Here is a 25967-nt window from a genome sequence, read left to right on the forward strand (position 1 = left end):
CACTGAAGCTGAAGGTGGAGGAGAGTGGGGCTCATAGAAGCAGGTGGTTCACTGAAGTCTTTGCTGCTGAGCACCTGCAGCCCAGCTCGTCCATCCCTTCTTCATAGTTCCCAGTGGGAAGGCCACCACTGCTTAGTTTACATTTATTCATATAATAAAATAGCCCCAGCTGGAAAGTATGCTTTGACAGCACACTTCCTTTGATGGTGTTATGTTGTTATATTCCACAGCCACTTACATACTTATTGTGGTTGGTAGAACAATGAGCTCTCAAAAGCATATACCCTCTAAGCCCTAGAACTTGTGATACATGATGTTACAAAAGGACTTTGCAGAGATGATTAAGGATCTTGAGATGGAGAGATGATCCTGGATTACCCAGGTGGGTCCTGTGTGATCACAAGGGAGAAGAGAGGGAAGCAGGAGGGGTCAGAGAAGGAGATTTGACAATGGGAACAGAGGTTGGAGAGATGGGATTGCTGGCCTTGAAGGTGGAAGGGAGGCATGAGCCAAGGAATATGGACAGACTCTAGAAGTTAGAAAAGGCAGGAAAACAGATTTTCTTCTATAGTCTCCACAAGGAACACAACTGTGTTAAAACTTTGGAGTCCTCTAGAACTGTAAGATAATAAATTTGTGTTGCTTGAAACCACTAGGTTTGTGGTAATTTGTTACAGCAGCCATAGGAAATGAACATAACTGTAGATGTTTACATTTTCTGCCTTAATATTTTGCCTTTTGTGAGTTAACTTTATTGCTCACAGAGTTAGAGTGGGGCCTGTTTTCCTACTCTTGATTCTGGGTTGGCCATATGATTTGCTCTGGCCAAAAGAATGAGCTAGAAGTGATGGTGTGCCAGTTCTGGGTGTAGGCCTGAAGGAACTTTGTGTGTCTGCTCACTATTGCACTTCTGTCATTGCCATGATGAAGGCAGGCATAGGCTAGATGTTGGTTTGAGGACAAGGATGGGGGACATTGGAACACAGCAACCCCAATTAAAGTATCCCAACAGCCATAGGCCCCATCTAAATTATAGCCAACTGAGCCCAACTTAGGTCATCTGGGATCCTTAGTGACCTCCGAACTATAATAATAAATTGTCACTTTAAGCCATTGAATTTGGGGATGGTTTGTTACATAGCAGTACCTAAGTGATACAGTGATGGCAACTTGGAAAGCAAAGCATTTTTGTTTTGTTTTGTTTTGTTTTGTTTTTGTTTTACAATCTCACTGTAATGTTTGCTTCTGTTGAGTGCATGGCCCAGGCCATAAAAATTTAGGAAGTTCATTTAGGCTGGTCACAATCATACGGTCTCATCTTACATGTGCAATAACCAGAAACAGAGCAATCAGAGGCTTCTCCACTCACCTGCCCTCTCCCTCCCTCCACCCCCAGAAAGAACTCACATTGTAGCAGTCTGTAGATCTCCTTTTTATTAGTTTATTGAAACAGTAAAATATAATAAGTTATATATACAGGATGAGACAAAACTATTAACAATTAAGACTTCACTGGCTAAGGCCCACAGCTCCAGCTTAGTGTGTTTCCTAAAAGTTTTTAAGTATAGCAAAATAATGAATGTCTCCATACAAAATGTCAGGGTGGAAGTCCCTGTTCTGGTCAGTGATAATCATTATGGTCGCATTGATTTGAATTCCACAATGTAGGCTAAAGCTCATCAGAATAGACTATTCTTGGATTTATGTCCAAATAAGTAAATGACAAAGGAATGTTTAGCTCTATAAGGACTAACTTTCTAAAAATGGCAGGTTGAGAATCACTGAAACATGACATGATGCTGGCTAGACATCTGGCCCCAGCATTGTAAGTGTGAAATGAGGCAAAGCTCTGGGTCCAGGAACAGCCGCCTCTGCTTCTTCACTGAAAATATTGTTCTTGGGAAACTGCAAGCTGTCTCCCTGGAACAGCATTCTCATCACATGTGACATTTGCAGCCTGATTCAGGGGGACAATCTCATCATCATCATCACAAAACAGGAGAAAGGGGTGCCATAGGATTTCAAAGAGGGATTAAAAGGATAATTAAGTTTTGCCATGGAGTACTTAGCTTGTAGGATATAGCAAATAGGTTCTGAAAAACAGCAAAGAGACACAGAAAATGATGATATTAAATATTCAGGACCTAATTATGATCCTATCACAGTATGTTCTACATTCATTGGTGGGAAATTGCTTGTTGGCTCTAAATGTATGACTGATTTCCTCTCCCCAAAGCATTTGCTCAGTCATGTGACTTATGATTTTAAAAACATCGCTTTGTAAGTCAGAGACTGGTTTTAATTTGGTAATAACTATAGTCGGATCTGTCATTAGGAAGCTCAGCAGTGAACTCTAAATTAAACCCCTGGTATGATCACTACCCCGGCTCCCATGTTCTTGGCAACTGCAGGTGTAGTAAGAGATTTTGCCAAGAACAATGCCAGTTTATTACTTTACCTCTAAGTGTATGTCAAACAATTATAGTTACTCCGAGTTTTTCTGCTTCTAGTCTCATCTTGATGACTCATCTGTGTTCACTTCAGTGTGCACCTTGAAGGCCTGGCATTTCCTGAAGTCCACTTTCCTGTTGCCCACCTAAACCTTACTTTTCCTGATTACAGAATCACAGACTAATCTCTCTTTTGCAAAAGAGAAACTGAAGCCCAAGAGGGAGAAGAGAATGGCCCAAGCTGGCACAACTAGAATCAGGTCCTTGGATTTCAAGCCCAGGGCCTGCCTGTGTTGTGAGGCTCCATTTTCCTTGACTGGCTCAGAAACCCTCATGTCACAAGGCTCATTCACAAGTCTCAGACACTCAGAATCTAAAATTATGCATGGCTGAATTCCTAGGAAGTCACAATTTCTCTTTCCACATATAGCTGACCACTCATTTCTGTTTGAAGCAAAAACAGGCTGACACATAATTTAAATGGACTGTGTCTTTGAACATTGCTGCCCCCAAAGGGTCAAATCTGACTAGGGATGAGAGTGGAAAGCAATTCATGTGTAATACAAAACCACTGGGTCTCAGGCCTGGGAATCAGGCAATAGGTGAAACTGGCCACTGGACACAGGTCTACTTGACTGGACAAACACATGCCTTGTAGATCAGTGACAGAAGGCAGGCCACAGAGTGAACTCTTCCATTAGTGATTGGAAGGGCTGTAGGAATACGAATGACCTTAAGAACAGCCACTTAGGATATTAACAGACTTGTACCAAACCTGACACACTATGTGGAGTGTGGCATCTGCCTTTGGAAGCCATTTCACCAGGCATTCGAGCTTCTTTCTTCATGATGCTGCCCTCCTTCATCACCCCAGTGGGGAGCCATCTCCCTCCCTCAGAACTTATTATGTTTTCTTAGTATCCCTTCGTCTAGACTGGTTGATGTTTTCTAGCAAGATGGTTTGTAGACACGTCTTCTGTCTCTCCTGAGGTTGTAAACTCCTTAAAAACAGGTACTATATTCTTCACCTCTGTCATCCCCACATTGTTTGGTTCATCTGAGCACCCAAAAACATCCCTTGAATGAGTTGAATAAATATTCATCCTGCCTGGTGAGGTACAGGTGGGTAGCTGGGACTATCCCAACTTTAATCTTTTATTTTTGGTTAGATTAGAAGACAGGCCTCATTTCCTCTTGTTCCTTGGAATGGCTTAAGGCAAATCCTCATGACAGCAGAAAAAGCCTGACTCTTGGCAGTCTGTCGCCAGCACTCACAGCTCCAGAGCCCTTGGTAGATCCTTGGTGCCTCCCAGGGAGGGCAGACTATAGGCAGGCTCCTCAGGATGTAGTGGGTGGCTGGGAGGCAGGTGGCACAAGCCCAGCCCACTCCAGTATGTCTGCACACAAGGACTCCACAGCATCCAGCCGTTCAATCTGCACCAGTTTTGTGAGCAGCTCTGGGATGCTGTAGCCTGCTGTGCTGATGCGATCAAAGAGCTGCATGCCATCTGTCATGCCCCCAATCTCATCCCTCTTGAGTCCAAAGCTCTCGGCAAGGTGGCGCCATGTTTTCACAACAGCCTTCTCAGAGTTGTACGTGGAACTGAGCATTCGGCTTGTCTTCTCAAGGCAGTCAAATGGCAGCTCTGTGGGGCTGAGACCTGAGGACAAATAGCCATAGTCAGACATTGCAAATGGCAGTCAATAGAAGCTCAACACCATTAAAAATTATTTTTAAAACTTAAAAAAATATTGTAAAATAAAACACAGATGCAGAAAACCATATAAAATAAGTGCATAGCTTGAGGTGAACTACACCCAGGACTTTGCCAGCCACATGAGAAGCCTTACCATGGATCCTAACCCCAATAACAGCCCCTTCCTCCTAGGAAAATAGCCACTATATTGACTGTTACAATAATCCCCTCAAGAACACTGTCAGCAGTCACCAAAGCCTTGAATATGGGCTACCCTTAGGTTACCATGCTTTACATGGAGCTGGGCTGAGGAGGGAGTCACAAGGACAGTATTATGCCCTTTATGGAGACAGCAGTCACCTTTATGAAAAGTGCTTTCAAAGACAGCCCAAAATTGGTGTTACCTGAGCCAACTCACTGCAACCTGAGTGGTCCCATGGTTCTCAATCTTCCTGCCTGTTAGACTTCCCTGGGAGCATTTTTTAAAAATGATGTATTTTTACTTTTGGCAGCTGGAGTAGACATGCTTTTCCTGATTGCTCCTAGTAAGTACAGCTAAAAACCCTAGATGCTCTGTACAAAGCAAACACAAAGAGACTCTGGAAAGTGGTGAGAAAAGACAGACTGGTAGAGAGCTTGGGAATAAAGCAATGACATGGTGCTGAGCCTTTTGCATCATTATCCAAGACATGGAGCTGAAGAGTCTGGCAATCCAGAAATATGAACAATAACAAACCAAAATCGTCCAACAGATGCCTGCTCTAACTAAAGCACTAGGAAAAAAGAAGCTTAGCAAGAAGAAAACATTTAGACAGTAACTGCTTTGTTACAGCCAAACACCACAGAGAAAACTGTGGCCCCACCCTCAACAAGGCCAGCAAAGCCTGGATGTCCACTCTCCATAGGCTGTTACATTGCACCAGGTTTCAGGGAAGGCAAGGTCAAGAGCCTGGACTTTATCATCATCAGCTGGTAACAAGCCTCCCAGCCCAGTGGTATCAGTGGAGACCACTTGGAAAAACAGTTTCCCACCCCACCCCTCTGCCATCAACAAAAAGAGATTCCTACTTGGGTGTAAATGAAGGCTGAGTGGGAACCTAGATATTTACCTCCATAGAGGTATCAGAGGAAGCCAGATACAACAGAGGGTTTAAATAAGACACAGAGTCTCATAACATGACATAAAACTCTCCAGGTTTCAATAGAAACCCACTTATCCTACCAAGAACTAGGAAGATCTCAAATGTTCTTAATTTTACTTTTGAAAATATTTCCAAAAAGGGATAAAGAGTGTGAGGCAGGGTCAGCCAAATTCTCTGTGGTTTTTGTAGCTAGAAAAATCTCAAATAAAAATAGAAAATATCAGAGATAACAGAGATGCTAGAATTACCTGACAAGGATTTTATAGAAGCCATGATACAAATGCTTCAACAAATAATTACATACATGCTTAAAACAAGTGAAAAAATAAATGGGAAGCCTTAGCAAAAGATAGAAAATATAAGAACCAAGTAGAAATGTTAGAACTGCAAAAATACAATTGAGATAAAAAGTTAAGTAGATATGCTCAATGGCAGAATATAGACTGAGGAAAGAATTAGTGAACTGGGTAAGAGAATAGAAATCACTTATTTGAACAACAGATAAAAAATAAACTGAAAAACACAGAGCCCCAAGGATCTGTGGGGCTATAACAAAATATCTCACATTTTTGTCATGGAGGCCTAGGAGAGGAGAAAGAGAGTGTGGATGAAAAAAGAAATAATAACTGAAAGTTCCCCAAACTTGGAAAGAGACATAAGCCTACAGATTTAAGAAGCTGAGAAAACTCCAAACAGAATACACCCAAAGAAATTCATACCAAGATACATCATAAATTCATGGAACTAAAGACAAAGGAATCTTGAAAATAGCAAGAAAAAAATCAACACTTTACCTACAGGGGAAAAGTATTAGAATGAGAAAGTATTTCTCATCAGAAACCTGGAAGCCAAAGGGATGTGGCACTGTATTTTCAACTATGGAAATGAAAGAACTGTCAACACAGTGCCCCATGCCCAGTGAAAATACCTCTCAAGAGTGAGGGGAAAATCAAGGCATTCTCAAAATGAAGGAGAACTAAGAATTTGTCACCAAGAGAACTACCCTAAAATAATGACAAAGGGAGGTCTCTAAACAGAAAGGAAATGCTAAAAGAAGGAACTTTGGAACATCAGTAAAGAGCACAGTAAGCAAAAATATTGGTAACCACAATAACTTTCCTTTTAGGTTTTCTGAGTTATGTTTGCTAGTTTGAAGCAACTTATGTGGTTCTATATATATAGACAGGAAATATTTAAGACAACTATAAACAGGAAGGACATAAACAGAAGCCGTTGTTTTTTTTTTTTTAAAGTAGGCTTCATGCCCAGTGCGGAACCCAGTGGGGAGCTTGAACTCATGACCCTGAGATCAAGACCTGAGCTGTGATCAAGAGTTGGATGCTTAACTGACTGAGCCACCCAGGTGTCCCAGGACGTAAGGTTTTTATACTTCCCTTGAACTAGTGAAAGGATGACCTCAGTGGATTATATATGTATATATAATACAGTACCTAGAGAAACTGCTAAAATAGCTATGGAAAAAGATGCACTCAAAACATATAGTATACATCACTCAAAAGACATCAAAGTGTATTTCTAAATTATGTTCAAGTGACCCAAAGGAAAGCAGGAAAAAGAAAACAGAGAAATGAAAAACAGAGACAAAAAAGAGTAAACAAAAAATAAAATAGCAATCTTAAATGCTAACATATCAATGACTATGTTAAAAATATCCTAATTATATGCTATCTACAAGAAGCTGATGTCCAATATAATGATATAGGCAGGTTGAAAGTACAAGAATAGAAAAAGATATACTATGTAAACACTTAATAAAAGGAAAGCACAAGTGGCTATTACATCAGACAGAGTAGACTTCAGAATAAAGGAAATGACCAGAGATAGAGAGGGACATTAATAAAAGGGTCAATCCACTGTCTGTGAAGACATAGCAATCCTAAATCTATATGCATCAAACAACAGAGCTCCAAAATATATGAAGCAAAAAACTGAAGAACTTAAAGGAGAAATAGACAATTCCACAATTACAGTTGGGGACTTCAACGCCTTTCCCTTAGTGATTCATAGAACAATTACTAGGAAATCAGCACGAATACAGAACTCAACAACACAAGGAAAATCCAACCATGAAGAAAATCCAATCAACATTATAGAACACTTGACTCAACAATAGCAGAATACAGGCCTTCAATTTCAACAAAAGAATTTAAAAGAATTGAAAGAGTGTATTTGCCTACCACAATGGAATCAAACCATAAATCAATAAATAACAAAGATAACAGGAAAATCTTCACACACTTGGAAAGTAAACAACAACCTCTTTTTTTTTCTATTGTCAGGGATGAAATTTGGTTTATTACATTTATTTCTCCATGGAGTTATTGCATTTAAAGACATGGTTTATTTTTCAAATGAAGAGACTTCTTTTCAGAGATCTTTATTAGGTTCCTGTCAGTTCCCTTGACTTTCCTTTAGAAGAAAATTGCATATGGGGGTGGGGGAAGAAAAGATATATGGATCCTCCTCTTTCTGGGAGGTTTTAGAACCAAAGGCTGTTGGTGTTTCCCATGCAGGGATGAGTCACCAGCAGTCACCTTCTCCTCTGTGTCCTTCCTTCTGCCATGAAGAGAGCCACTGGCACTGGGAATAACTCCACAGTGCTGCCCTCCACTGGGCAGCTGAGGTCCCTTGGCCTTGCCAGCCTTATCACACAGGCTGACCCTGGGGCATGTATATTTTTGGAGAAGAGATGCCATATTTCAGCAGGCAGCCAAGTAGAGTTCTTGGCCCCTAGAAATTATTTCTGACCAACAGAGCACCCAGCCAGGGAGCCTGCCCCAGGCAAGGTGTGCTGGGCTCTGTGCGGAGAACTGAGAGCACCAGGCTCCACTCCTGCTGCCTGGGCCAGACCTTGAAGTCCAAGGAGGGATGCCAGTGAGAGCAGGACTGAGTGGCCTGATGAAGCCGGGAACATTCCCTAACCTCAGTGATAAGGGGTTTTGTCTCCTGGGTGAATACAAAGGTGATTTAGAGCCTGGATTGAGAAGAAGTGGGCAGTGTGGATTCCTGTTTCAGGTTGAAATGTTTATATTCCTAGTCCTGCTGCCCATACCTGGAGGGTACTTGCTGTGATACAGCCTGACTTTGCTTGCTCCAGAAGCATCTTTGTGGATGGAGACCATTACACAGGGAAAGGGCAAGGCCAGCTAATTATTGGGTAAGTGACTGAAAACACCAATGTAAGGACAGGATCTGGGGACACTGGAGGACACTGTTCTCTAGATCATCCTGAATCCACAGTCCCCTAGAGAGGCTCTGCCCTGGGGATGGGTGTCATCTTCTTGTGCTGTGAGGGAAAGGGCTGTGGGGAGTGCCAGGCAAAAGTTTTAAATAGCTTCATGCCAAATCCCATGTCCTTCCACACCTGAAGTGGGTTCCCCAGCCACTGGGATAAGGAGCATGACAAGCTAGAGTGGGCGGCCTTTCTCAGCCCTCATGGGGCCTCAGGACTCCTACCAGAGCTGTTTCCTACATATTGATGATTGGGACAAGATCCTTGGGGAAACCTGGCTAAGTGTCTCCCAACAGTGCATCCATGCTTACCTTCAACAACTCCACACACATTGGCATACACATCCAATATCTTTTTCCTTCGACTTTGAATCTATAGGAAAAGTTAAGAGAATGTTAATTTTCACAAGGGAAAGTGGTAGCCATCAAAGATACAAATTCTCCATTGGAGTGTTGGCAGCTGCTCTCCCCTGACTTCTAGTCAGAAATGCTGAATGGCGCCCTCACATGAACATCTCATCAGGAAATCACAGGGAGAAAGCCTTTTCTTCAGGTCTCTGCCTGAAGCACATTCAGTATTCACAGAGGTAGAGGCTGCTGCTCCCACTGGACATTCAGGCTCACAAGACACCTGCATCAGTCTGTGTGGGAGGGTAAGTGGTGAGGACCCCAGCCGGCTGGCGGTGGCCTGAGATGCTATGGCCGTGTCTGCAGCTATCCACAGACTCTTCTCCCAGAGCACACAGCTTGGGGTAAGGACACAAGGCCCATGCTGGATGAGTGCAGAAGGGACCCTGGCTGAAAAGTCCCATGCCCCACAGGAGCCAATACCTCTCAGAAAAACTCCATAGGCCTCCAGGGTCCCTGCAAGTGATGGGTGCCATTACAGACATCCCTGAACTCAGGGCAGCCCAGAGCATGGCATCCCTGTCCAGACCCAGGCCAGATTCGGCTTCCCAATGGAGGGACTTTTTTTTACCCTAAGCTACATTACCTAGCAACATGCTGACCTGGGGTTGGGAGAATAGGTCCCAAGGGGCTGCCAACGACCCAAGTGCTACACACTCAGGCAGCCTGGGCAGACCTGTGCTTCTTTGCCCATGCACCCTGCCATGAGGGTGGGGGCCTGATTTAGGTGACAAGCCCTTTGGACAATTTTACATGAAAAATGCATATTATGTATGTGTGTGTATTCATATGCCCATTCCCACCCCCACCCCACACATATACATATGCTTGTCTGCTTAGATACACACCAGTATGTTTGCAAAGGTTTTTTCCTGTCCTATGGTATCCCAAACAATTTTAACTTTTTTTTCTTTGCTTATTTTCATTTTCTTTTGTAAAGTTCTATAATAGAGAGATAAGTTTCCTATTTTTTTACTATATCGTTTTGAACCTGTCACTCTGTCTAGGTTCCTGGCGGTGGGTCTACTGGGGAATGGTGAGCGTGCGTGCGGCAGCGCCAGGGCCTCACCCCGGCTGACTTGGTGGCTGCCGACTTCTCCCGGGCCAGGTGAACCAGCGACAACAGGCACAGCTCTGGGGAGCCCTGCTTGTCAGTGGCAGGCTCCTCATCACTGTCCATGCTCCGGCTTAGCAGCTGCTCATTCTCCGATGATGCGTCATTCTCGCTGTGGAAGCAGAAGGGTGTGTGTTAACTGCAGCCCTGATACGTCCTCCCAGTGGGGAGACAACCGGGTCAGGGACTTGTTCCCCATGCTTTTACTGAGCAGCTTCTGGGCATGAAGCGAGAGAGACGTGCCCCGCTCTTACTCCTCGTCCTCTGCTATTTTCCCAACTAGTGACACGGATGTTGGGTGGCCTGCAGGTGTCCTGTCAGAGGACTCACAAGGTGTCTCATGAGCACCGCAGGGCTGGGGTCCAACAGTGAGGGGGACAGCATCTGTTCATCTGTCCACCCCCACCTAGCTCAGTCAAGCTTTCTTAAATACATCACAGCTTCCTATATTTAATGCAGGAAAGTGCCAGGTTCAGCCTCGTGTCTAAAAGCAAACAGTTTATGTGGCCAGCACCGAATCTGTGCAAGCTCTCTGGAATAACCCAAAACAAAGCTGAATGGAGCCTGCCTGGGGACCCCCTCTTGACTAGGGGGTGACCTGGCTGAAATGTGTGCGTTGTGGTGGGGGGGGAGTCACAGAGAGCCTGGCGAGGGGCTCTGGGAAATCCCCCAGGAAGTCATGTGGGCCCACTTCCACCACTGCTCACTGTCCACAGCCTTAGGCACATGTGGGGTGGAGCTTAAACTCTCAAAATCATTCCAAATATATAAAAAACAGCATTCTTTTTTATAGGCATCCTGCTGGCTTCCTGTGGTCTGGCTGAAGACTTACAAAGAATTATTCTTTTCTAGCAACTGGGTTACAGTAATGAAGCCCACACTCAAACACAACTGTAGAGACCAGATAAAGGTGAGGCCCAGTAGGTTCAAGGGACTCACTTGGAGTTGGCTGGCCTGCTGCTGTCTCCACTTGACAGCAGGCTAGGAACAAAAGCATGGTTGTCCCCAGAGACCATTGACTGTCCTAGGTCCTTTCCCTAAGAACTGAGAGCAGGCAGAGGGGAGAGGAGCTCTGTGCCTTGTCTTCTATAGCACCATCGTTGGGTTTTAAGTTTTACTTGACATTTACATATGAAACAAGTATTATTTTTCCAAATATTTTTACAAATACCCCAAATTTCCCTTAATCTTTAGATGAAGCTTAAGTCATGGGACACATCCCTGCCCTTTTTAGTATTCCTTTTTCCTTACTTTTCAGAATGAGCAAAGGCTGGAAGAACAGAAGAGGAGAGGCCGCCACAACACCAGGCTGGATAGACTGGAGGGTGGAGGAGAAACTTGTCCCCAGGGAGGCACTCTGCAGAGCCAGACCCTGCATCATGGCCCCTGCATGCCCTGGTGTTCTGAAATGAGGTCAGTGGGAATGGAGGCACTCACAGGAAATACCTGCCGTCTGAGGGCCTGCTGAGGTGGACACACTTTCTTTTCTTCCAGCATGCAAAGATTTCATGATTTAAGTCTGCTTTCTGACCTTGTGTCAGGGGTCTTGAGAGATGCTGGGGTTTTCCAAATGTAACATGTTTAGAAGTGCTTTATTAACACCAAAGCTCTACATGAACATGTGGATTCATGATCATTCCTACAAATGAAAGCCCACCACAGGAAGGTCCCAGGCCGGAGGCCAGGACAGGAGGCATTGCTCCTCTGCTCTTCCTGTAACTAGTTTGGGGGTCTCCCATGGCCTCTGTGCCCCAAATACATGGGCATTTGGGTAGACGGTGTCCTGGAATGGCCAAGTGGGTGGAGGCTGGACAGGGTGCTGATACCATGGGGTGGGTTTTCGGAACCTAAGCAGGACCAAGTTCAAATTACCATCTAAGGGGCTAAGGAAAAGTTCACTTCCCTCTGCCCTAGACATTAGAGCCAGGGCTGATTCTACATCCTAATGTGCACTAAGTATGGTGCAAATTTCATATGCCAAACCTCTTCCTTAAGAGGCCTTACTTCATAAGCATTAGTGGTTGGTCTGGAGCCTGTACAATGTGGGCTCTGGAGTCAGAGCTCCAGGGGCTCTGGCTCTCTGCCCTGCCACTCATGGATGTGTGACCTCAGGCATGTGACAGCTTCCAGACCTTGGCTTCCCACAATCAGGGATATTAGCACCTTGCTCATGGGGTGCTTACACTTAGCATGGTGCCTGGCGGCCAGATGTCTGGTAGCCATCATCATCACCTCTGCCATTCAGGGTTTAGGGATACTAGTGCTGGCCTTAGCACTAGTGATGTCAGTGTCAGTGCTGGCCGCAGTAGGCTGCTGGAGAAGAAAGGGGCACTCGCAGGCTTTGGGTCTGCATGCAGAAGGTGGATGTAGAAGAAGAAGGCCCAGGGCATCTGGCCCTGGAGCAAGGTGTTAACCACCTGCCCCTCATGCTGCCTGGCCCCTGCTGCAGGTCAGTGGTGAGGCTGAAACCTGGTACTCACTTGCCTTGCCAGTCTTGAGGCCCTGCTCCCTCTGGAGCCTCCAGCCAGTGGCTAGGCCTCTCCATGTGCTCCCCATCTGGCAACCCAGCTCCCCTTCCTGCTCAGGAACCCAAGAGGATCCCTGACGTCTCCTTGGGCTGGGGGCTGCTCCATCCCATGGTAAGTGGCTGCCTTGGCTTGGCTTACCTCTTGGCAGTCTTGGCTGGAGCTGCAGTCAGCTTCTCAAATTCATCCTTCTCGGAGAAAATCACCACGCTGTCTGCAGATAAATGGAAAGATTGGGGGTGGGAGAAGGGAGCTGGAGTCGGCCCCTGACTCTGAGCTCATCCTTCCCTGCTCACTTCCTCTTTAGCAGGCCTGACTGGTGTCTAAACCACACCACCCTCAGAGCCAAGCACAATGTGGGGGCACTGACACTTTTTCCTGCAGCCCTGTTCTACGTTGCATGGGAGCACCAGTGTCATGAGGCCAGGCTGGTGAGTGGGGCAGACAACCTCCACCCTGGAGATGGACACCCGTGCTGTGGGGGCTGTGTATGCAGACCTTGGGCCTCTTTCTTCTCCTCTTCCTTGCTCACTTGGGCTTCCACACTCTTCACTGGGTGGCTGGTGCAGCATGCTGGTTGGAGAAAGGGAAGGGTGTGAGGAGCCTGGCTCGCTGACAGGGTAAGCTGATGGAGCAGTCTGAGAGTGAGGGTTTGTGGGGTGGGTGTAGGGGCATTGGGGAGCAGTCACCTGGGGCTGAAGGCTTCGTCTTCATGATGTAGAACATGATGATGAGGACAATGGCTATGGCCATGATGAAGATGGTGGACATGGCAATGATCAGGGCTGTGGCCAGGTGCCCTTGGCCTGAGAGCTCTGCTGGAGGCAGGGAGAGAGGGCAACATAGGGCTCAGGACTCCCTACAAGAGCCCATCAGGCCGGCAGGACCCGCCCTCTGAGAAGATGGCAGTGCCTGTGGCAGGAGATGCTTCCAGGGGACCCTCAGAATCCAAAACACTTGCTTAGCTTGAGACCCAAGCTGTACAGATTTTCTTTGGGAATCATGTCAGGACTGCCCAGGAGCTCTCCTGGCTGGTCTTAACTAAGGCTGATCCAGACTTCTCTGGAACCCCATGGTTTGGGTTCACTCAGTTGTTCCTGAGGTGCTTGCTTGTGCTTCTACTACTTTGGGAGCCCTGGGTCAGGTGGGATATGGAGAGGAAGAGACCCATGAGCAAGTGTCCTGAAGACAGTTCCACCCAAGGTTTTTCTGAGGGCTAGAAATTCTATTTTTGGTTTGGCTCTGTCCTGTGTCTCATGCAATTTCAGTTGCATGTAATAATCGGAGTCTCAGGGCAAAGGTGGTACAGGTGCTGCCACACCTCTTCCTCTGTTCCATCACCTCCACCATGATTCTTCCCTGGGGTGGTTCACCAGGCGATTCTCAGTCATTTCCCCAGTAATGCCTGCTGTTGATACATACAATGCCCTGACGTGTGTTCTAATTCTCTGAAATCACAAGATTCCTGTTGTCATGAGGCAGGATCCAGGTTACCCACCATGGGAAAGGGATAAGATCTAAAGCACTGGGGACCATGTAAGGGAGGTGGCAGCCCTTTAGGAAGAGGCATAGAGCTTGTAGCCCCAGCACTGCCTGTTTCCACAGCTGCCCATCCTCCCCAGTGGGGTGTGTCTGCAGGAAAACTGGCCTCAGCTTGTCATGTGGGGAGTATCATTATTTGGATGCCAGGTATGGATGATATAAATGTTGTAATATTCTCTGGGGTGTGCTATTCCTGCCCCTCACTTGGGGTCTGGAGGAAATGAGACTCATATATCCTAGCAAAGTCTTCCTGCTTTGATGCTCTGTGAAAGTACAGGTCAGGTTTGGAGAGCAATGCCAAGGCTGGCACACTGAGTGCACTGTGGGATTTTGAAGGGCCCCCAAGCCTCACTGAGACCAGGGCTCTAAATATGCTTAAATAACAGCATTAAAACTGCCAGATGGCAGCATGAGGCCTTGATCTGAGAGAAACATGGGTCTTGGGGTCTTTTGCCCTCCTCAAGATTTTCCATCCCTAAGGGAATAGGTAGTGAAACGTAGTTACTGGAAACAAATATTAAAGTGTTGAACTCAGTAGGTTTATCTGAAAGCCAGCAACAGAATGGCTATTGCTGTCAAGCCCAGCCACGGCCAGGAAGCTGGCTCCCCTCTGAGGGGCCGCCTGTGCTCTGAGCACCACCCTGCCATCCCCAGGATGTGCTTTTCTTGCCAGCATGTTCTAAGGGGCCCAGAACACCCATGGAGAGATCCATTCCACTCCTTGCAGAGATCATGACCACCTTCTTGCTACTGGGGGCACTGAGGAGCCCTACTGCTATTCCTCATAGCTGCTTCCAGCCTCCCTTTTGCTCTTATCCAAGCCCCTCATTTCCAGCTGGCTAGCTGCAGAAGTGCAATCCTTACCTTTGTGGACGTGTTGGAAAGGAGAGAGGGTGCTGCTGCCAGAGGTGCTGGGGAAGTTGGCAGAGACTCCGGAGCTGGCTCCTGTACCTGCAATGAGAACCCAGTCACCGTGTATTCCTCGGGATGACCTGGACAAGCCCCACCTCCAAGGATGGAACGCAAGGTGTAGTCGCAGAGCCCGGAGATCTAGTATTCTAGATTATGCAGGGACTGCAGCAAGGGGCACAGGACAGGGAAACATTTTAATCTCCTAGAATGTTTCATAATCCCTAAAGAGTGTTCTGACCTCCCAAGGGTTAATCTTCAAGAGAAGACACGTAGGTAAATCTGCTAAGACTAAAAAGTGGTGCCTCACCAACTCAATATTTCTATGAACAGAGGTAAAATATATGCAATCTATAAAGATGAGAAAAGTACATATACATATAAGTATTACTGGAGGAAAGTAATAATTGAGAAATTTCTTCAATTACACAAAACAGAAATGTCTTTTTAATACTTTTTCTAGTTATAAAAGTAATATGTTCCATTATTAAAAATCAGGAAAAAAATGGGAACACAAGAAAGAAGTAAAAGAATTGCTAGCTGAAGTTGAAAATTTGGTGTGTTTTCCTTTAGGATTTTCCTAGGATTCATTTTTTTTAATGTTTATTTATTTTTGAGAGAGTCAGCATGAGCAGCAGAGGGGCAGAGAGAGAGGGAGACACAGAATCTGAAACAGGCTCCAGGCTCCGAGCTGTCAGCACAGAGCCTGACCTGGGGATCAAACTCCCGGACCACGAGATCATGACCTCAGCTGAATTCAGATGCTCAGCCGACTGAGCCACCGAGGTGCCCCTCCTAGGATTCATTTTTAAAAATACTTGTGCTCAAGCAGTTTAAGAATAGAGATGAACTTTGCCTTCTTTCAAAACTGTGACTCCTAAAACTTCCCTTCCCTATTCCTTCTATCACTTAGCAGGGATGAAATGGAAGCTGGTTTTGTGACCAATTGCATCACTGAGAAATTGGTTAAAACAAAGCAAAAATGTTCTGCCACAGAAAACACAACATCCTGATAGCCAATCTTCCTGTAGGCTGGACTTGAGTTTTGCCATTAACGAAAATGATCATGTTTCAAATATGCTTCTTCTGTCTCATTTTTGTCTCTGCCAGTTCTGGAGTAATTTGTGAAGTGTCCTTGCACGATCCCAAGTAAGGGCAGGTGAGCTGGCCTCTCCAAAAGTCACACACTCGGTCCCCCAGCTGGCCCAGCAAGGAGTGACACCTTCCCTGGGACCCTGGTCAGCCAGCCTCAAGGCTTTCATGAGAGCCATCTGTAACACAGTTTCTTTAAGAGAAGTCATTCAGGAGAAACCACACTCTGTAAGTGGTATTTCCAAAACTACCCGTGCACACAGCTTGGGTCAACTTGGGAGATGGGCACCACAGCCAACTGGGTGAGGAAAGTCCTGTTGAATTATCCACACATCTGTGTCCAGTAAGTAGACAAGGTCACAGGAGAGCAGGGCCAGAACAAAAGAGAAAACTGCAAATACAATGGGGACAGACTGAAGATTGGCTCCCGGGGTCACTGTACTTCTGTTGGGTGCCATGGGTCTCAGGGGTGGCCTGTCACTTGGGTTTGCCAGGAATGTAACTGTTGCTGCTGGATGAGAAATGTCATCTGCAGGTGGAGGAGTCAAGAGGTGGGCTCTTTAAACCACACACCTACTGTAAGGAAGCACTGAGGGGTGTGAGGCACACATAACCCCAGCAGCCCCTGCACAGGGGCCAGCCTGGGAGCCCAAGAAGGCTTGTCAGCAAAGTCACCTTGGGGCACGCTGGGACCACCCTGCCACCCTTCCAGCCCAGGCCAGATCAGTCTTGCTAAATCAGACCTCTCAGCACCAGAGGTGTCTCCTGTCTGGGGATCCATCACTTCTGGAGCCCAGGGGTCTAACTTATCTGGTGCTCCTGGTCTTTGCCCTTTCACCTGGTCTCTGTCACCTGCTGTGCTGCCCCAGACATGGATGTGGCTGTGCCAGGACCACCACACAATGGATGGAGCAGTCCCCTCCCCTGCACAGGGCACTCTGAGTTCTGTGGCTCTGGCTTCTCTCCTCTTTCTCAACTGCTGGTTATGGGGATCACTTCTTAGCTCTGCCATTACAAGAAGGGGGGCATGCTGAGGGGTGCATGGGGCACCAAGGCAGCAGGCCCATCTGTGGTGCCCAGCTCTGCGCACCACCATGGGCTACCCTTGTGTTAGTGCAGACTGCAGAGCTGACCCGCTCAGAATGGAGGTGGCCCACACCTTCCTCCCCCACCATCCCCAAACTTTTTAGCCTTTTCACCTGGCCTCAGAACCAGTGGCCTCTCAGGAAGTGCTGGTGGGAAGGTGCACCCCCTCTCCGTCTCCCTGTGAGGGCTATGTGCACACGGCAAACCCTGGGGCTGGGGGCTCTGCTGTGTGCACCTCACAGGCCATCTGGCTCCCCTTCATCATGGTAAGGGGCCTTCAACTGCATCCAGTCAAGTAGGAAAAGCAACATGGGGCATGGCTTTAAGCAGAACCCAGTTTCTTTTTTGAAAGCAAACAGGACACTGAAAATAAAGCTAATCTATCTGTTTGGTAAGGAGCTGAAAGGAGTTTAAGCTATTCATCAGGAAAAAAAAATACCCATGGGCTCTGTTTGTGGATTTGTCATCTTTGTCTCTTCTTGTCCCTTTCTGCCAGGGCTTGCCGGCCAAGGCTGGGTGACAGAGTCTGGGGTTAGAGGCACAAATGTGCCCAGGCCTGTGGTCCAGGGAGGAACAATGAGAACAGCCCAGCCACACACAGACTTGTGAGATGACTTTGCACCTGACTGGCAGGACTGCTCACACAGCGCCATTAGCAAACAAGGTGTCCAGGCTACTGCATGTCAGTGAAACACATCTCACTACACCCAATGGACAGCTCCTGAACTCGGTCAGGTGGCAAGGTGGGCCCTGCCTCCACCCTGGTTCACTAGACGTTCCCCCAATTGAGCTCTAGCCAGTGTCAAATGAATGGCCCTGGCCTGCAGGTGCTGGGTGGGGTGTTCTCTGGCTGTTCAATGATCCCTGAGCCTACTAGAAAAATGTTCTGTTCTGAGCACATCCCAGGGAGAGAGGGAGGGTAGGCAGGAAGGCTGCATGATTAGAGGTCTATCTCTGTGGGTAGGTGCCCTGAGTACAGCAGGCCACCAGGCCACCAGGCCACTGCATGGCAATTTCCCTATTCCAGATTCCCCTTTGGTCTAATGAGGGTTAACTCAGTACTGACACAAGTATTTGGTGTCCGGGAGGTTTCCCTCCACTCCAACACATGGCACGTTTTGGGTCCACTTGGCCTCCTCAGAATGGATTGTTAGGTGAACATATTTCTCAGTAGTTTCTGTCGGGTGGCCAACTACTGGTCCATCTTACACAGCATAATGCTCCCACTGGAGCCTAGCTTTGAATAAGCAGAGATAAGTCCTTTACACACGGAGTCAGAGAAGTAGATGAAAACCGTAGGCCCAGAAAATCGGCAGACATCTTCACACAAGGTCTATATTAAAATGAAAGCAAGTGGGTCCTGGCTCTGCTTAGCTCACTGGTGTGTTTGGGGCAGACTGACTTGGACAGTAGGTAGGGGAGGTGAGGGTTCTACACGGTGTAGGCCCATTTTCTTCAAGAGGATTTTGAGAACTGTAAGCCTGTGGCTCAATGCAATAATACCTCTATTCAATGTGATGACAGGACTCACGGGGCCTTTGAGGTTTGTTAATCCACACAGTTTATAAATATGCCGTATGTGTTACAGACTGCTGGTCTTTTCTGCATAGGGCAAACAGGTTGGATTTTCAGGAGTGGTTTGATTCTTAGAGCTGTCGGCGCAGGTGCCCCCAGGATGCTGTGTTGGCCCAGTGCCCCCCAGTGGCGGAGCCTGGAACAATGGGCAAAGCTGCTGGAAACTTGGCAGGAGGGTGTCTCCAGGATCTCCCTGGAAATGCAGTCTAGGAATCCACCCCAGACCTGCCTTGTCGGGATCTCTTTCTTAGCAGGACTCTGTGATGGATGTACACATTCCAGTTTGAGAGACACTGTGTTAGAAACAGCTGGCCACTGGCATTTGGGAATGCCACAGCTCCACATTTAGTGGGCATTGCATGATGGCATCTGAATGAAACTTGCCACAGCTTTCCTAAGCAGAATTCTCCAAAACAGACTCTGGTTGAGTCTATCCTGGACCTGATGCAGGGCTTGTCATCATGGAGGAGGGATAATAAAAATGAGGACATTGGGACAAGTGAGGACCCAGCCCCGGACCTGCCTCATTGGTCCCTCCAGCATTCTGTGAGGGTGGGCTCCTGTTGGTCTGGTCCCACTGGGGCAGGTGGGGGACAGAAAGTCAGTGTGGGCTACCTGGGGTGGGGCCACGCTCACCCATTGGGCTGTGGAACTCTGCCATCTGCTCCCTGAGCACCCTGTGTGGTACTGGGTGGACTCATCATCCACGGTTGATGCACCATCCCTCACCACATCTTATGACACAGATATCCACATTTTAAGGATGAGGAAACTAAGGCATAAAGTTAAGTAACTTTCCTAAGAGGGGAAACTCATAATGAAACCCAAATCTTCCTGGCTATGGCACCAGGCCACCTCTGTGTTATCACACCACAGATTCCTTTATGAGGCAGCCCTCAGGCATGAGTTCTTCAGAATGTGAGGGAAATAAAAACAGACAGTGCTGGTTCACCAAGTGAATAGTGCTCTTTGACTTGGGCTTCTTCTCTTTTTTCCATCTGGTGCTGATTTGCCAGCGCCCAGATAGGGATGGGATTGGAAGTGACTGCGGTCATTGCTGCATCTGGAAGGAAGCTGCACACTTTCCTATGGGCAGGTCACAAGCAGGGGAGGAGGGGAGGCTCCTCTGGGGGTGCTCTGAGCATCCAGGGGCCTCCCTGTTGCACTCTAGTTGGTTTAGAGAGGAGTCCTCATTTGCACCTGCTTTGTGCTTTCAATACTGCAAGTATTTTGTGCACGTAGGTCAGCCCTATTGGCATACTGAGAGGATATTAGTTTCTCTATTTTACAGGAGAGAAAACAGATGGAGGGTGGTTCCTGGCTTGCAGGGTTTTTCACAGTCCCTGAATACCAGGCTCCACAGTAACGTCCACTAATTTCTGTTCTCATGAGAGAGAACAACTGGCCCAAAGGCAAGATGATCGCAAACAATGGCCCCTTCACCCTACATTTCATAGAGCTGTGTAGGGAAGATGCTTCTATAATATGGAAGAGGAACCCCTGTACAGAGAGAGGGGGAGTGCCCTAGAGGGTGGGGGGAGATGTGACAGCTCCTGGCTGGCCTTCTCTGGTATGGTGTCTTCCAGACTCCTGCATGGGTGTCTTTCAGGGGGCTCCTGTCACCTCTGGCCAGCTCCAGGTCTGCATTATATGCTTTGCCCAGGGTCCATGCCAGGGTCTCTGACCACAGGTTTGCACACTCTGCTACTCACTGACTCTGGGTAGTTTCATGCAGCAAGTGCCCAGGTAAATCACATCAAAACTAGAGGGAGCGTCTCAGCTTGGAGGCAAAGGAGTTCTTGACCACTGACTGTAGGCTCAGGAAAGGCAGCACCTGATGGGACTGGGACAGCCAGCCAGTGATGTCAGGATCCTGATGAATGAGGCTTCACTGACTCTCCTGGCTCTCCTGGGGTGGAGCTGTTGAAGGCAGCCCTATGGATTTGAGTCCCAGGGTCTTCATGGAGGCTGTGGTCACAACCAGCTTTTCTGATTATATTGGCTGCTCCTGAGCAGGAGTCTTGGTTTGAAAGATCTCGGGACTGAAGCTTGGTGCAGGGGGGAGGTGCAGACCCCAGAGCTGGAGACAGAAACTCTCACATGCACACTTGAAACCCTGACCCAGGCAGGGCTCCATTCACCATGACACCCCACAACCTAGCTGGTTACCTCTCCCCATTTTCCAGATTGGCAGACAGAGGTCTGGAGGCTTGCCCCTTGACTCTTGGCTTCAGTGTCTTTGCTGGCCTCTTTTAGGGCTGGATGCTATGAACCCACTACAAGGCCTTACTGGAAGCTGGTTTTCAGTTAAGCAATTCAGGGCTGGGGGCTGGGGAAAGGATGCACTTATTTTCAAAGTGTCGAGGGCTCAGGGGCTCTGCTTTCTCTCCCCGTGTGATGGACCCCATTGTTGGACGGCAAGAGGAGGGAGGCACCCCTCCCCTGCCTCAGAGCTCTTCCAGCCATCTGGCTGGTTATGGAAGGCCTGGGCAAGAACAAACCTCATGTGTGTGAGCTTGTTTTCCAGGTTCTTCAGGCAAAGACACTTTTCTGCATAGGTAGGGGAGTGCCTCACATCTTCCCAGTGAGAACTCCATCCCAGAACTATCTGGTATTGAATTAGTTGGGATCCTCTAGCAGGAGGCAGTGGCACGGCGAGCAGACTTCACCACGGGACCTGCTGGAAGCCTGGAGCCCTTGGCCCTCCCCTAATTTGTGAATTAATGAGCATGTGGCTGGGTACAAAGCTTAGCTTTAAAGATATGCAAATCCATTACTGCCAGTGCATCTACTGAAGTTATCTAGGAAAGAGGGGTGGCCCCCCAGGGGCAACCTGACACATGCCCACCTGCCCACTTGGGCATCTCCTCCCCCTGAACCATAAGGTGCGGGCGGGGGGCGCGGTGTGGAGTGGTGCTCCTTGTTTGCTTCTCTCCTTCCCTCCCTCCCACTGCTCTTAAGGGCAGACCCTTGTTCTACTCCCCTGGGCAGGAATATTGTGAGAACATGGAGTGGGGGAGAGGCAGGGTCCCCGCACAGCCCCTCTTCTGCCCTGTGGTAGGAGCGGGCCTGGGGGAGAGCAAGGAAGGGCTCCTGCAGCCCAGGGACAGCTGTCCACCCACTCTCTTCCATGGCGTCTCTCCAGACCATAGATCCAAGGGGCCACATGCTACATTCTCTGGAGCAGAGGTCCCTGGCCCTTCCTCACAGATACATGCAGTGAGAATCAACCAGAATGAGAAGGGGAAAGAGACAGCTTAAGGTGGGACTCTGAATCTGCGAGCCTCACTGATTACATGGGCTTTGTGGAGTCCAGTTCATTCACTGTGACCACTCCTCATCTTTCCCTTGGTCTCATCTGGTTTGAAATGTATATACAAGAACTTAAAATTGTCTAGTACTTTGCAGGACTTTGCAAAAATACCTTGGCAACTGTGATCTCATTGGTCTTTCCAATAATTGCATGAGATGGAGGGTTCAGATTTTAAAACCCCATGTCACAGATGACAAAACTTGTTCAAGGTGTCAGGTGACTGACTCATGGTTCAGCTATAGCAGACTTCCCTTCAGGGACCTGCTGCCTGACTGGCCAGGCCATGGGAGCATTTTTGTTTATGCCTGCACTGTATTCATCTGCCTGGGTGCTGGGACTGGCTTATTTTTACAACACCGCATAACAAGAGATACCAGTGCTGAAGCAGCAGTGTTCCAATGGAAGGACAAGGGCACTCACATTCCTTGGTGTTAGGGGGTGCCAGGAGGCAGGAGTAGCAGACCATGCCGTAGATGTTCCTGGGTCTATTTTCCAACATGTAGTAGCTACAGGGAGGGCGAGACAAGACAAAGCAGACAGGTGAGCCAGGTGTCACCACAAGCAAGTACTGATCACTTGGCATGCCCGTGATTCAGGCATGATCCAAGCATGATCAAAGTGTAACCAAAGTCAGGGATGAGACACATGCCATGGGAATCGGGAACCCTCAGAAATAGCAGCCCATTTTGACCACTGAGTTTCTCTGGGAGTTTTCAGCATGTCTTGAAATGGAAAAACAGTTTTTCTAATAATAGGCCACTTTGGGCCTTTAAATCTCCTTTCCTTTTTGATTGTTTTCACTGATGAATTTGTTGTGTGTGTGTGTGTCCTCATCATCTTCATCCACATCATCGACCAAAGTATCTGTGTGCCTACCACATGTAGACCCTGATTAGCTCTCTGGGAGTTCCAGCCAGCGAGCCAGATCCCCCTGGAGGAGGAGCTTCCCCCCCCTCAGCAAAAGCCTGTCTCAGAACCACTAGCCTGGCAGGATTACTGGCAAATATGTCTATAAGCCCCTACTATACTGGCACCTCACAGACCTTCTGTATGCCTGCTAAGATTGAACGGAGCTGGCTGCAGTGGACAGAAAGCAGCAATGTCTAGAGAGGTCAACGCAGAAGGCCTTAGGGTTGGCCTGACATACAACCAGGTCATAACTGAAATTCCTTTGTTTCCACCTCAGGAAGCACCTGACTCAGACGCTGCATAAGCTCAAGTGTTCGCACCGGGGTGGCATGTACTGAATGAAACAGAGAAATCATTCACAATAAGACTGTGAAGTCGTTTACCCCCATTGATGCCACGTATTTTGAGCCTCCCAGTGTCAGTGTGCCAGCCCTGATGACCACGCTAGCCTGCAGAGCTCTGTACCCTGAGTCAGGACCCCTTGGACCTGGCAATCCTCACCTCCAGTGCTCACAGCTCTGGCTCCTTTCCACATGCAGACTTTGGCACCTCTCTTGGCATGTGCCTGCTTTTCATAAACACACATTCAGCGGTGATCATGAAACCATTTATCACATCATGAGAGATCGATTAAGTAACGTGAGCTGGTGCCAACATTTTTCCTTATGATTTCAAGAGATGAAAAATCCCTCTTCACTATTGGCTTTTTCCATGGTTGGTTTTTAATCTCCTTCTTATTAGCCGTGCACACCCAGGCCCCACTGATGGCAGGGTAGGTGGCAGCATGGCAGGGGTGCTGGGGTTGTCTTTGGACTCCAGCCGCCATGAGCTGGACCATTACCAATAACATTATGATCATAATTGCCTGCCCTTCCTCAGGGCCTTTTATCCTCAGATCCCTGTGTATCTCATAAACATTAATTAGTCAATCTTAAAACAGCCCTCAGAGAAGCCACAACAGCCAGTTTTACAGTTAAGCCTTCTGGAAAAAGCCTCTCTCAAACAAATATTCTGCCACTCTCCATAAGGCATCTGTGCCTGGGATGCAGGAAGTGACAGTGGGGCCTATGGAGCATCTGCTCCCAAGAGGTGGCACGTGTCTGTGTGTGGCCTCATGAGGGTGACAGGCTTCAGGCCAGCCCCCTGATTTCTAACATCCAGACCCACTGTTGGCACTTGGGGCTCTGAGTTAGTCCTCACCTCCCCTTCGGGCACATTCTTCTGCTGGATCAGGACTGTTGGTGTGCCTGGCCTGGGAGTCCCTCAGGGCCAGTCTTGCTCATAGCTATATTCCTACTATCTGTGCAGGGCACTGAGGAGGCATGGTTCTAGGCCAACATTGGTTGGAAAAATCAAATGAACAACACTAAGTTCTCCTCCACAGAAGTACAAAGTTCACAGCCTGACGAGGGCGCTGAGGGCATTCTGTGCATCTTTCTTCCTCCCTTTTAAAAAAGAAGCAGCACAGCTAAACCTACCCTGTTTGACACCTGAGCTCTGAGCTCTGTCTGAGATGAAGAGCCGCAGCTGCCCAGCGGGTGGAGAATGCCTGGGCTTAGAACATGGCTCCCTGATGGGTCTGCGGGGCCGCCACGCTCTGTGCACACTTGGGGGCGGGTCTGCTGCCCTTCCTTGCACACAGTTCCTTCTCGCTTTCCCCCCAAGCCGGGGGCCCCCCCCCCCTCTGTCTGACTCCCATGGGGGCTTGGCAGGGCTGCAGCAGGGCCTCCTGTCCTGATGCTGTGTCTGGACCAAGCTGTGTGACATATTAAATAACGTAGCCAAGAAACAAAATACTGAAAGGCAATACATCGAAAAAAATAAATTGGTTCCAGAGGAACTTCCCAGCCTGAGTTGGCATGTGAACTGCCTCTCGCATTTCCAGGCATGTACCACTGCCCAGAACATTGTCAGGTGTGAGGGTTTCATCTTCAGGACTAACCTCAGCAACTCGTGCTGCAGCTTACACCCAGACCTCTCACAGTCTGGCTACACAGGAGTGGAGAATCATTGCTGGGCTGCTTCTATCTGACAGATTCCCATCAGCCTGAAGCTGGGTGTTCATTCAGGGGTCTGTGTCCCTGCCACAGAGTATTGGGTCCCTCTGTCTTTCTGTAGGGGCCTGATTTCCTACACTTTGATCTATGTTTTGACTTTTCTTAGTTCTTTTTTGTTTTTTGTTTTTTTCCTCAAGGGTTGATTAAGGTAAGGAGAAAGATAAAACGCAGTTTAAATGGGGCCTCTAGAATCTTCTATGAAGGGGTTGACTTATTCCATGTCAACAGATGTATAGATTTCCCCCAAAGATTTCCTTTCCTCAGGGCTCCTAAGCTTGTAATGGATGTGATGGAGCCATTGGATGTTGTCTTCTCACACAATGAGGCACGTAGAACCGTGTCCTTCACCTGGCCCTCCAACAACCCTAGAATGCCTTATTTGAAGGGAGTGGACGTGGACTGGAAACCGGCCAACGGAAGGTAAGATGGGCCACTGCCAGCCATGGATAAGATGCTGCTCTGGCAGGGGGTGGGGGTGGGCTATGAAATAAAACCTCCATGTCTTCCTCTTCTCCTGATTTGTTCCCTGTCCTCCCACACAGCATTTCTCAACAGGAAAGCCATGTATGCTCATTGTTCTGCCAGCATCTCAGCCACATACTGACGCACAGCAGAGAGGGCAAAGAATAAGGGGAGTGTGCCTGCCAAACCACAAGGGGGGCAGGGCCAAGGGAGCCTATGGTGTTAGGAAGACAAATCCGTGGCGGCCTGCATTGTGGCCTGGCAGCCACATGGACTCCATGAAAACAGCCTTTCACTGAGTGAACAGCGCCAGCTTACCCAGACTCCTGGTAACCCTCCCCTGTGACACAGAGCATGAGAGCCTCATTTGTTCTCTGGGCCTATGGTGGGTAACAAGAGACGGGAGGTCCTGAGGCCCTGGAGCCTTCCCCTGA

At 48.0% G+C, this 25967-nt stretch overlaps 1 protein-coding gene across 3 annotated transcripts in view; it reads right to left on the reverse strand.

The window, feature by feature from the left end:
* Positions 1 to 1547: 1547 nt before the first annotated feature.
* EDAR (ectodysplasin A receptor) overlaps positions 1548 to 25967 on the reverse strand; it is an 88476-nt gene continuing 64056 nt past the window's right edge. The window contains exons 5-12 of one of the 3 annotated variants that reach the window (XM_040454166.1): positions 22526 to 22611; positions 14995 to 15081; positions 13278 to 13406; positions 13087 to 13161; positions 12730 to 12802; positions 10019 to 10175; positions 8854 to 8914; positions 1548 to 4111 (exon numbers count right to left, since the gene is read on the reverse strand). In XM_040454166.1, coding sequence (XP_040310100.1) covers positions 3789 to 4111; positions 8854 to 8914; positions 10019 to 10175; positions 12730 to 12802; positions 13087 to 13161; positions 13278 to 13406; positions 14995 to 15081; positions 22526 to 22611 — 991 coding nt within the window. In that variant the 3' untranslated portion in view covers positions 1548 to 3788. The remainder of the gene's footprint in view (positions 4112 to 8853; positions 8915 to 10018; positions 10176 to 12729; positions 12803 to 13086; positions 13162 to 13277; positions 13407 to 14994; positions 15082 to 22525; positions 22612 to 25967) is intronic. The other 2 variants (XM_040454167.1, XM_040454168.1) reach the window with 2 other exon arrangements.

The sequence above is a fragment of the Herpailurus yagouaroundi genome, unplaced genomic scaffold (genome assembly GCF_014898765.1).
Source record: "Herpailurus yagouaroundi ecotype Mexico unplaced genomic scaffold, PumYag 210, whole genome shotgun sequence".
Lineage (NCBI taxonomy): Eukaryota > Metazoa > Chordata > Mammalia > Carnivora > Felidae > Herpailurus > Herpailurus yagouaroundi.